The 12,665-nt window shown below is 43.6% G+C and overlaps 1 protein-coding gene across 1 annotated transcript in view; it reads right to left on the bottom strand.

Annotated features, from left to right (window-relative positions):
• SHISA6 (shisa family member 6) overlaps positions 1-12,665 on the bottom strand; it is a 273,436-nt gene that overhangs the window by 139,664 nt on the left and 121,107 nt on the right. Inside the window, exon 3 of the mRNA XM_037494275.1 lies at positions 6,201-6,296. Within this exon, the coding sequence (XP_037350172.1) occupies positions 6,201-6,296 (96 nt within the window). The remainder of the gene's footprint in view (positions 1-6,200; positions 6,297-12,665) is intronic.

The raw sequence follows: 12,665 nt of genomic DNA, 5'->3' as shown, positions 1-12,665 counted from the left end.
CTAACATCATCCTCCCTCCAGTTATTGCCCTCATTCTCTGCTCTCCTTCACATTAAAGCTCTGAAGAGGTACCTGCATCCCACTCTTTTCTCATCCTCTCATTTTAAAAATATTTTATAATGTCTTACTGTGGGATATTTCAAACATATCTGCAAAGAGATCTAGCTCAGTGAACCTCCTTTTCCCATCCCCAGTTTGCCTGATTATGTAGATGCACACCCCAGACATCATGCATTTGCTCTTGCCTCCATCAGACAGACACATTGACCCACCACCCACCAAGCTATTGCCAAACTCACCAGTGGCCTTCATGGTGACAGGTCACACCTACGATTACTTCTCAGGCCTTATATCATTGGCTCTCTTGACAGCTTTTAACAGTTGATGGTTTACTTCCTTGGGACACTTGTTTCTTTTCAATGATTTCCAGGACACCACACTCCCCTAGTCTTTGTTTCTGGGCTGCCCACTCCTGATTAGTCCCCTCTGTAAGGCCCTCTCATCTCACCAGATTTGCCATGTTAGGGTGCCCCATGGCTGCATTCTGGAGGGGGCAGCACTTCCTCCCTTGCTGATCTCATCTGGTCTCCCGGCTTCAAGAGCCATCTCTGTACCAGAGACTCCCACGTTTATAACCCAGCCAGAACATCACCCCTGAACATGACATTTCCACATGGATGATTAATACACATCTAAAACTTAATATGAAGCCAGACTGAATTCTCATCACCCGCAACCTCTGCCCAAGCCCCATCCCGCCCACAGACTTCCATCTTCCTAAAGCCTCAAGCCAAAATATTCTGCTTTTCATCTCATCCAGAGTGCCAGGCAGATCCTTAAATGGCACACAATTCTTGGTGGTCCAGCCCCTGCCTCTCTAACCTCACTCCCTACTGCTCAGCTCCTTTCTGCTCCAACCTCTCATCCATCCCCAAAAAGCCAGGTGGTGGGACAAGTGGGGCTGTCTCCTTCAGTCTAGTCTGGTAGACTCTTCTCCAAGAGTCTGAATGGCTTGATCCTTGACCTCCTCAGTCTGCTAAAATGTTACTTTTTAAGGGGGCTTCTGGAAGTTCTTTTAAAAATTACAACTCTTCTCTCCCTTTCCTTGCTTCATAGCTCTTAGCTCCATCTGATATATTTCATGTATTCATTTATTTTTCTTCTTTCAATTTTCCTCCATTCCTCTCTACCTCCCTTCCTTTTTTTCATCTCTCACCGGCATATTTGTCTGTTGCATCCTCAGTATCTAGAACAGAGTCTGGCACAGAGCAGGGGCTCAGCAGGTATATTTAAGTTGAGGAATGAATGATTAGATGGGCAATAGCGTCTCCAATAAGAGCGATCACAGTGGAGCGCCTACCTTTTATTTAGCAAGGACGTCAGGAAGTCTGTCTGTCTTACCTGTGTGTGCATGCCCAACCGTATCCCTCTAGCTTCTGGCATGGTAGAAAGGTCTCGAGGAACAAGGAGACACTTCAGAGGAGGGGCAGGCAGTAGTCAGCACATGCACTATGCACATGGCCAGTGTGGAATGGCCACTGCAGGGAGCACACACACACACTGGCTGCCACTGCCACCCATGAGGACTCAGGTGTGGTGGGGCTGGGATATGCTCGTGGAGGCCACCAAAATTAACAATATTGACACTTAGGGACCTTTTGGTTCTTTTGACCAGATTTAAAAAAAAAAAAAAACCTGCCTGATAGAGATGTTAATCAGACTGCCTAAATAAAACAGAGCCTCTGTAAAGTGTTTTCATTTAGACAGACTTTACAAAATCATTGTAAAGAACTAAGCTTCCTCTCTGGAAGGACAGATCCCACTAATCTGGCGTTAATGCTCTGACTCTTGTTCTGTCTTCTTTCTGTGACTTCCTGTCTCACACAATGTGTTCCTCTAATGAGAACTGTCACTGAATATTGAGTGTTGGCCTTTGTGGTCCCTGTGAGCCATTGTCCACACACAGTCTTTGAAAGCAGGCTGGCTTTGTAATGGCAACAGTCCTGTTTGGGTAAGTAACTCAGTGGCTACAGTTTTCATTTCTCATCAGTAAAATGAGGACAACAAGAGTTCTGCAGCAGGGTTATTGCAAGGGTGAAAATAAGAGTGTATGTAGCCAGGGCTTGGTGAGTACAGCATCTGCATTTCGATTGTGGCAGCCCCTGTGGTTTAGGGGGAGAAAAGGTTTAGGGAGAACTTGGTCTAGACTCAAGTCACTCTGGTCAGTATCTTCCTTACCCTTGGTTTCCACTGACCCAAAGGGATGAGCAAACAGGTTAAAGAAGAAATCAGAGCGAGGGACAAATGCAGATCCTTAGGAGAAAATGAGGGAAAGCAAGAATTATGGGAGATAACAAGAGCACCTCATTCAGTTAGAAAGCCCTGAAAAGGGTACCAGTACAATCCTGGTGCCCATATTATAGCCTAGGGCAGCGATGTGCCACCTCGGAGGTGAGCCGCTGACTGTCACCTCCTAGGCAAAACTGTGAGGACTCCCAATAGGACAGAGTTGGAATAGGATGGTAAGGGTGCTGATGGTCTGAATTCTATTTCTTCTAATGTCTCAACTCAATCCCATTATAAAAAAAATACCCATTTATTTAAGCTTCCTCTGAGAAGATTTAATTACGTATGCATCATCTATGGATCTTGTTATAAAGCAGGTCAATCTACCTGAAGCATCACTATCAACTTCTCTGAAATTGGAGAAGCCCCCCTGCAACTGGGGTGCACTTCTCTGTCCATGACGCCTCTGGGGCCTGTGAAACTGGACACCGCCCTGGTGGCAGCCACATTTCCAGCAAAGGCTCCCAGTGCCATTCAGAACAGGGCCCATCGATGCTAGAGATTCATAGTCTGATAAGAAATAGTGCTGAATACAGTGACACTGGCTGCCAGGACACCCCCATTTCCTTTCAAGCAGATATCATCTCTTCCATTAGTTCCCAGGAGTCGTGGTATGGCTACACCATGGCCCGGTGCCACCAGCAGGCCTTAGCTTACGTGGGAAGAAAGAAAAAGAGGGATAAAGGGAGAAGACCAGAAAGGCCTAACTGGAGCTGAAACAAACAGAATTAGAAAATGCAAAGGAAGGGCCTCCCCCGTGGCGCAGTGGTTGAGCGCTGGGTTGCGAGGCTGCCTGCAGCCTCTGCAGCACCGGTTCGATTCCCGGCCACCGGGCGAGGGTCCCATATGGTGCGCAGACCTCTCCTGCCGCCCGCTGCTCCCCTCAGCAGTGTACTTCGTCACTCTGCCTGTTCTGTTCCCCTCTCCAGCTCTGGTGAATTCTCTCGCCCTCCCGCGCTTCTGACTGTACCAAGTGCTTGTATAAATGTATAAATAAATAAATAAATCTTTAAAAAAAAAAAAAAAAAAAGAAAATGCAAAGGAAGAAAACTAAAGCCACATGAAGGGAAAAGGCCCCCTTGTGACATGTCTCCAGTGGTTCCCTCCCCGCGGGGTGTTTACGTGGGGCTGGTCTGCTTATAGGCAACACTCAGAATTGAACTTGTTTGATTTGAGGGAAGGGACTATGGAGCTTGGCCCTTTTCCAGAGATCCAGAATATTAGAAGGGGGTCACCATTTCCACCTCTCCCCTTTCCAGTCTCCGCTCATGAAACTCTATTATCTAAAAAAGGAATATATGTGCCAGGTACCTTCCTGGAAGAGGAAGCTTCAGAAGCCCTGGGTGGAAGGGCATGGAGAAGAGGATGTGGAAAGGATGATGGGTGGGGAGAGCAGGCCATGCATGTACAGAGGGCTACCTCTGATGGGAGGGTAGGAAGCAGCAGCCACAGCAAAGCCCCGCATGCCTGGGCAGGGTAGAGTCTCCTGGATGCCCCAGGTGACAGAACTGAAAGGACAGAGAGCAATAGAGAATCACCTTTCTGTTTCTCTGGCAGAGGTTTTATTCATTTGAAAGCAGCCTTATGTCCACAGCTTGATAAATTCATGATCTGGCTTCCCTATGACTCTGATCCTATCTCCTTCTGCTCTTGTTCTCTCCTATTCTGCTTCCCACTCACACTGGCCCCCTCGCTATTTCTTGACACCACAGAAAGCGCCTACCTCAGGGTGTTCCTATTGCCTCTGTCAGGGATGCAGATCTCCACTCAATTATCACCTTTTCCGAGAGGACTTCTCTGCCAAGAGTAGCTTCCTGCCAGAACACTCCCTGAGCATTTACCTGCTTTATGTTTTCTTCCTGCACTTATCTCAAGAATTTATTCTGTCTGCATCCCCCCATGGAATGCGAGTTTTACAAAGACACAAATATTACTTTGTTTACTTCTGAACATTGCTTAGAACATAGCAGGGCTCATGAAATATCTGTTGAATGAATGTGTGAACCAAAAATCATAACTCTGTGTATGTGTGTGTGTGTGTGTGTGTGTGTGTATGCATGTATATATTTCTGTGGATTGAACTGTTTACTGGTTTAGGTTGGGCCATCACACAGGGACAGGAGTAAATGGTGGGACCATTGCAGTTGAGAAGCCTTGGTAAGAGTTGTCATGCCCTTTTCTAGAAAGATGCAACTTGTATCTCCATTCCAAGTGCGGCAGAGCTGTAGCAGCCAGCCTCCAAAATGAGCCCAGTGCTCCCCAGCACCTGATCCTCACACCCTGTATCATCCCCTCCCATGCTGGAAAGAACTGGCTTGTGTAACTAACTTATCAGTGTGACGGTGGTGATGATATATAAACCATAGGATTGGTTATTATAGACACTGTGATTTCTGTCTTTCTCCTTCTGGAATTATCCACTGTGATGAAACCAAGTCACCATGCTGTGAGGAGATTTAAATAACCCAAGGAGAGAGGTCAGCAGGAAGAACTGAGAGGAACGTGTGTAGAATCATCTTGGAAGCAGCCCCAGTTGAGCCTTCATATGATGCAGACCCTGCCAACATCCTTACTAGAACCTGCTGAGAGACCCCAAGTCAGAAGCACCCAGCTCAGCTGCCCCTGAATTCCTGACCTCCAGAATCTATGTGAGATAATAAATGTCTGTTATTGTTTTACATTACTACTATAACTTAGATGATTTTTGTTTTACCATGATAGGTAATTACCACAAAGCAGATGATGTGGGGGCAAACCATCCCACGTCTGAGTCTGATACGGGTGTAACAAGGACTGTGTCTTTTAGTGGTTAACTGTGCAGTCTATTTGCCCTTCTGGAGTCAGCTGGCCCAAATTTGATTCTGTAATTCTTAGTAGCCACAAATGCCACCTGTATCCTCAATAAACTTTATTTAGACACAAACAGACACGACAGAAAATACATACACAGATACAGATTATTTTTTTCTCTATAGGATGAACAGACATCACATAGGGGATTTAAAAAGTTAGTGCATGGAATGTAAGAAAAGATCGCAAAGTTCCTTGTTCACTCACACTTAAAACAGACACATATTTCAGAGGAAGGCAGGGATATACCATCCCACAACAGAATTCACAGTTGGTCTATAACAGTACACAGGTGTTAGGAAGGTAATCAGAAGAGTTAGGGCTCCAGTTACTCTTGATATGACAGAATACTCACAACACTAGTAGGACTCTGTTTAAACAAAAGACAGAATCGAGGATTCCAATCCCCCTGCACAGATGCTCTGCAAGCTGTCAGCTAGGGCATAAAGCAGCTCAGCAGTAATGCCACGTTACTTTCATCTTGTGGTCTGAAGGTCTGCGTAACCTCTACCTTTGTGTCCAAATCACAGAGAGTTTAGATAGACGCACTGAGGACGTGGAAATCTCGACATGCACGCTGGCTTAGAAATCCACAGTACAGAACATTGACATCAGTTTTTAAAACGTGGCTTTAAAAAGAAAAAGGAATAATAGCCAAGAGGAGAATAAACACTTCGCATGTGCTGCCATATCCACGGCTGTGTTTCCCGCCACATGCCCAGGGCCCCGCCCACGGGGACCATTGGCATCTGTGCTCTCTCCCTGCTGTGGATGGAGCTGGGTGGATGTCTCTTGGAAGTCTATTATTGCCCTCTAAAATCACACCTGTGACCTCCTGGTCACACCTGTCAGAAGCCACACATGTCACCAGGACACGATGCACTGGAACCACCCCACTTATTCCTGTCCAGGATAAGTCTCTGGCCTCCACACCATCTTCACACTTCAGATCGGGGGGCCCTAGGCAACCTCTGTATTTTAGTAAAAAATGGTTTCCACTGTACCCTTCGTGTGTCCTCTTCCTAATGTGACAAATCCAGATGAGATGAAGTTATGGAGATCTGGTCCTCCACTTCGGTAAGCATCCTTCCCATAATGTCCTGCAAGAAGATGGGGCAGAATTACCTGGTGCATCTATGACACCAACAGGAAGACAAAATGGATCTGCTCCGGCTCACCACCCATGATGATGAACTCAATCTCAAATTAGCAGCTAAGTTGGATGGTAGAAGCAGTCAAGAGAAAATATACATTATTTTATATATTAAACATTATATATATTATATATACAATTGCTGTGCACCAGTATATATAATAAATAAATATAATATATAAATATATCTGTATATATGTGCAAACACATATTTCAGACACACATATGTGTGTACATAAGTAGACACACACATATACATGTATATGTAAAACTGCAAGAAGGAAGAATATGAGAAGGTTCTGTTGAAAGCAGAGAGAAGAAAAAGGAGACACACGGTTTGATTTTGGCATTTCTGACAAGAACATCAGTCTATTTGGCCCATCCTTTTTTCTTTTGTCCAACTCCCTCCTTCTTCTTGCCTTGCTCATTTGTTTTCTTTCTTTCCAAAGTATGCAGGCGTGGGTCTGCTTGAGGCTATGCTGTGTGTGTAAGTTTATGAATCATCACATCCAATGGACCTGTAGCCTTGTGGCTGAAAAACCCCACATCAGCTGAAGCTGACAAGAAGAATGGAGGTTGTAAAACACTGTAAAGATATTTATGTGCTTTTCTCTCTTGACTGTGCAAGAAGATCTTAGTCCTCATCAGCCTAATACATCCTCAGGAAAAGACTGAGGGCAGGTTAGGACTTTGAAGAGAAGAAATTCAAAGAGAAAGAGATTTAATGTCCTGCTCCTGACATTTGAGATAGAATTTCACAATGCACTTGAAATACAGGCAAGAAAGAAAGGACTCTCTAAATGCCATCCTAAGGTAAGTACATGTGAAAATGGAGAAAAACCATTTTTGTCATGTTGCCAAGAGCATATTAAAAACTATACTTATAATTATAACAATGTGCAAAACCACCTGAGGATGTAATATTAAGTTTAAAAGTAGACAGAAAAATGCTACATTAACAATGATCACAATGCTCTGCTGGGAAAAAGCAAACCAATACCCATATACGAAACAAAACAGACAGAATCACTGCCTTTGGATAGTTGAAATAAGATCACCAAGTCTTACTTTTTCTCTCACTTTTCTATAATTTTCAAGACTTTTGTTTTCTATAACAAGTATGTAATTTTGGTAATGTATCAATAAATTGGTGAAATAAATTTCTTTTTTTTTAAGATTTATTTTTATTTATTTATACAAGCACTGGGTACAGTCAGAAGCGCAGGAGGGTGAGAGAATTCACCAGAGCCAGAGCGGGGAGCACAGCAGGCAGAAGGACCGAAGTACACTGCGGAGGGGAGCAGCGGGCGGCAGGAGAGCTCTGCGCGCTATGTGGACCCTCCTCCGGTGGCCAGGGAGCAGCCGGGGATCGAACCGGTGCTGCAGAGGCTGCGGGCAGCTTCGCAAACCAGCGCTCAACCGCTGCGCCACTGGGGAGGCCCTGAAATAAATTTCTAAAGACAAATTTATGGTAAAGGCAAAAACAACCTAAATCACCTTTTTTTCTCAATGGGGCACCTTCTGTATGAGTAGACCTCAAACTTGAGTGCATACTGAAATGATCCAGAAGTTTTTCAAAATACAGATGTAAGATATAACTCCAGGGATTGTGATACTGTTGGTGGCCAGGGTGTGGGCAGAGGCAAGGGTATATATATATATATTTTAAAGATTTATTTATTTATTTATTTATACAAGAACTGGGGTACAGTCCAGATACGCGGGACGGTGAGAGGATTCACCAGAGACAGAGCGGGACCAGAACAGGCAGACTGACGAAATGCACTGCTGAGGGGAGCATCAGGCGAGACAGGAGAGGTCTGCCATGCCATGTGGGACCCTCGCCGGCCGGGATCAAACTGGCGCTGCAGAGGCTGCGGACAGCTTCACAGCGCTGTGCTCAACCACCCGCGCTACCAGGGGAGGCCCTATATATAGATATATATTTTTAAGATTTATTTATTTATGCAGAAAAGAACTGGGGAATAGGCCAGAGGTGTGGTGGTGGTGGTGGGGTTTGCTGCGATGATTCACCAGAGACAGTGGAGAGCAGAACAGGTGGATCTACTGAAATACACTGCTGAGGGGAGCAACCGGAGAGGCAGGAGAGGTCTGCTGTGCCATGTGGGTTAGCTCCCTGGCCAGGGATCAAACTCAGGCCTCAGTGGTGGTAGCATGACAGTGCTGAGACTTAACCCCTACGCCACCAGGGAGGCCACCAAAGCAAGGGTACTTTTTAAAAGCTCTCTAGGTGATTCTGATATGCCACCAAGAATGAGAACTATTATCCTAGAGTAAGTGGAGAAACAACCTACATTTGTTTTATTTAGGTGTGTCCCATGGAACCTGCAGATATTTGGTACCACCTACTACTTAAGTTCTGAGTTTGCAGTTCTGGGTCTAGCTGTCCCAGCTCCTTCCTTCTTCACTCAGATCAATGGTTCTCAAACCTGAGTGTGCATCAGAAAAACCCGGAGAGCATGTTAAAACAGACTGCTGGGTTCCACTCCTAGAGGTTCTGATTCAGTAGATCTAGGAATGGGACAAGATTTCACATTCCTGTCACCTGGTGATGCTGACAATGCTGGATCCAAGGATCCCACTCACAACCATTTTCCTGGCAGCTCTGCAACACAGGAGAATTCCACCACTGTGGTCCTTATACCCTCCACTGTGGAATAAAACACCTCCTACCATAGGGTACTTAGCTTTCCACAAAGAACTCTTTTGCTATAAAATACTTTATCATAACCTGGTATTTTATAGAATCAAATTATTGGAGCTGAACTAAGTGACTTTTACCCATATCTCAAACCATGTCACAGCTCCAGAAACTGGACTTCAGTTCCTAGATAAATATATCTTCATCAGGAGAAAGGGAGGGGGATATGTCAAGGGGTGCATGGAGATGTGCACTACAAGTCCCAGGGTGAGTCGGGACCCTAGTCCTACAACAAGGTCACTTTACCCAACCCCCCCTTCTCAACAATAGAAGAATAAGCAAAGGAAGCAATAATTCAGGAGTCTCATAAATTTGGGCCTCATTAATTCAGAATCTGTGATACATCCTGCAGAATTTGGTTTATTTTTATGCTCCTTATAAATAAAATTTTTGATAAATCAATATAGAGGGAGGTGGAACATTAAACAGTGCCTGTGCTACTTAGAAATCATTCTTGCCTGTCAGCTGGAACAAGGTCCCTCAGGACTAAGTGTTGCCTTAGTGCTTTGGGTTATGCTTGTTTGGAAAAGAATTTGTTTGGAAAAGAACTTTCCTAATTACTCACAGAGTGATTAGGATGGGACAAGATTTCACATTCCTGTCACCTGGTACCTGGTACCTATAGGTACCAGAGGGACAGAATTTAATTTTTTGAAATCATAATATTGAATATTTTGTAGCATTACACAGTTTACTAAGATCTTCAACATATATCATTTATTTCAAATTTTAATCACTACTACATAAGTTGTCTATAATTTCTATTTCCCCAGTTTATTGATGAACAATCTAAGGCCAAAAGGTCTGAAGCTGATTAGATGCTTGAGTCAGGGTTGACATCTAGATATCCAACTCCAAAACCCAGGTGCATTCTGTCATGCACACCCAGTTTCATTTACTACTCTTAAGAAAGCTATGTAAATAGCCACTTCTCCAAGGCCATGGAGCTAGTAGTGGTAGTGTGGGTCCCAAACGGGTCTTTGGCCTCCTGCCTCGAGGGCTGGAAGAAGGGAATAGTTTGGAGTTACAGCTACAGAACAGAGAAGTGACAGGATGTCTCCTGTCTCCTGACAGGTCTACCAGTCTCCAAATCCACAGTTTTTCTACAACCCCCACCCTAGCCTCTCACCCGATGGTCTAAGCATTTGTAGTTGTGACTGTTCTTTGAAACTTTAGCTGGGTTCCAGGGAATATGAAGTCATTGGTGATGTCTAAAGTGATAGACAAGATGGCTCAACTGTAGAGAGCTTCAACTACTGAGGTTTTCAGTTGGGAAAAGGAAATGCGGTGGAGTCAGGATCAAGAGCATTTAACAGGAATATAGAATTACATGATCAACTCATGTCTGGAATGTTGAGCTAAATGAAATGAAAAGTAACATGAAAACCAAGCCTAAGTTTCGGGCCATTGGGCCAATTCATATTTCGCTTTGGGACACTTTTTGGGAAAGTTGCCCATAAAGTGGTATTGGAAAAGGCACAATGGCTGTTCCTACTTTAAATTGGAGCTGTGACCCTCAAATTTGAGTCCTTTAGGCACCTGGATGACACACAGATTGCCATGCTCCAGCTGATTTAGTAGGCTGAAGGTGAGACCTGATACTTTCCATTTCTAACAAGTTTCCAGAGGATGCTGATGCTGATCACAAGTCCAAGGATCACACTTTATGAACCACTGAGTAAGACAGAACTACAGATGGGTCAGTTTTCAGTTGAGTCCAAGGCCAATCCTAGGCATTTAAGGTCTAGAGTGATGTAATTCTCTGTATCTTCAAAAGGAATAGTCTAGAATGAACAAGGCCAAAATGAAGAGAAGAATGCTTGGTAAAGCACAGTTCTAAGCAGCTGGAGGAACATAAAGAAGAAGGTCAATGCCTCTTTTTTGCTTTGGTGATGCAGAGTTGATGCATGGATAATATGAATGGGTATTATAGAATTCTTGAACCATTACGCAAGCAGCATTCCCTACTCCGTTCTGCAGCTATGACTTCAACGCAATATCCTTCTTCTAGCCATCAAGGAAGGAGGCCAAAAGTTGTATACAAACTTTGCCCAAATTATAATTCCAGAGAAATAGCCATATATCCAGCAGAACTGCTCAGCAGAGGTAATTAGCAGGAGCTCTGAGAGCATTCCTGTTAAGCAGCATTAGCATGCCCATGTCGTAAGATAGACAAACACACAGCCCCTGACCCTGTCACTACCTACTGAGCAAGCTATGCAGAACAGCATCTGGATGACTTCTCCCCTCCAGTCTGCTGCTACCCTCTCATTGTCACCATGGGCCAAAAGTCAGAAGTCATAGGGACAGCACAGAGGCAAAACTGTCCCTGGGCAGGATGCAGAGTAAGTCTCTGAGTTCCTTGAGTTGTGCCCCACTGTCAGCTCGATAAGGAAGTGCCCCTGAGGAACTAGAGGGAAAATTTCTCTTGTAAACGAGATTCTCTAGAAGGATCAGGAGTAAAAAATGAGGTAATATCTGAATGGTGATCTCAATAAGATTTAAGAGAATTTTGCATCTGTGAAATTTGGTCAATAGCCAGGGGAGAGAAACAAAATTATTAGGAAAGTCTGCCTGAGCTGCAAATAGAGACAACAAGGCGATATTGAATAAATCAGTGAAGTAAATTCCAATGAGAAAGCTGAGTTAGGGAAAGACAAAGGGATGAAAATGAGAGAAAAGAAGACAGAGAGGAGCACTCTAGCAGTTACTATTGATTTAAAATAATATTCCCAGAAGAGAAACAAAAGGGATAATTCAGAAGCAATAGTTAAAAGTTAATCGTTTTTTTGTCTGAGTAAATGGAAGAGTTTAGATCAAAAGAAATAATCAAGCACCAGACTAACTATTAGATGGGACCGACATCTAGATAAAACAGAGAATTGCCATTTAAAAAAAAATAAAAGAAATAGCTCAAGCTGTCTTTCTAAAACACTAAGCCTAGAGAAAATGAAGCAACCTTCAAGAATTTTGAGAATTTTGTTTCTGTAGAGATAGGACAGTGTGCTGGCTGAAGAATATACACTCTGGAACCTCCCAACAAGATTCAAACCTCTCTATATATCTGTTTCCTTAAACATGAAAGTAGAGATAACTCCCATCTCCCAGGTTGTTGAGATGATTAAATGAGTTTATATACATACATACATACATAGACAAATATCTATGGCATCAGAACAATACTACAGAATGCAATTTAAGAGTTTGCTGGCATTTTTCAGAAGAAATGTTTTCATTCCATTCCATTCCTTTTCATTGAAAATAATGAAAAGGAGAAACAGAACAAAAACTTCCTTCTGGGTAAAAAAAGCCAAGCTTTTCACTAAATAGAGGTAGTAGAATTGGGGAACACACACGCACACACACACACACCCAAAAATTAATTCAAAGGAGACTAAAGACCATAAACTTGTTAGAAAAGAATTATAGGATGAATAACTATAAGAAAATGAAAATCAAAATCAACAAAAATCTATGAACCAGAGACACTTTTGGGGGGGTGGGTGGAGGGAGGGGAGGGATTGGGGTCAAAATGGGGGGGTTGAAATTGTATGGGGAATATAAAAATAAAATTTATTATAAAAAAAAGAATTA

The sequence above is a fragment of the Talpa occidentalis genome, unplaced genomic scaffold (assembly GCF_014898055.3).
Source record: "Talpa occidentalis isolate TD23 unplaced genomic scaffold, MPIMG_talOcc4v2.1 talOcc4.7, whole genome shotgun sequence".
Taxonomy (NCBI): Eukaryota; Metazoa; Chordata; class Mammalia; order Eulipotyphla; family Talpidae; genus Talpa; species Talpa occidentalis.
This window is presented reverse-complemented; position numbering and strand designations above follow the sequence as displayed.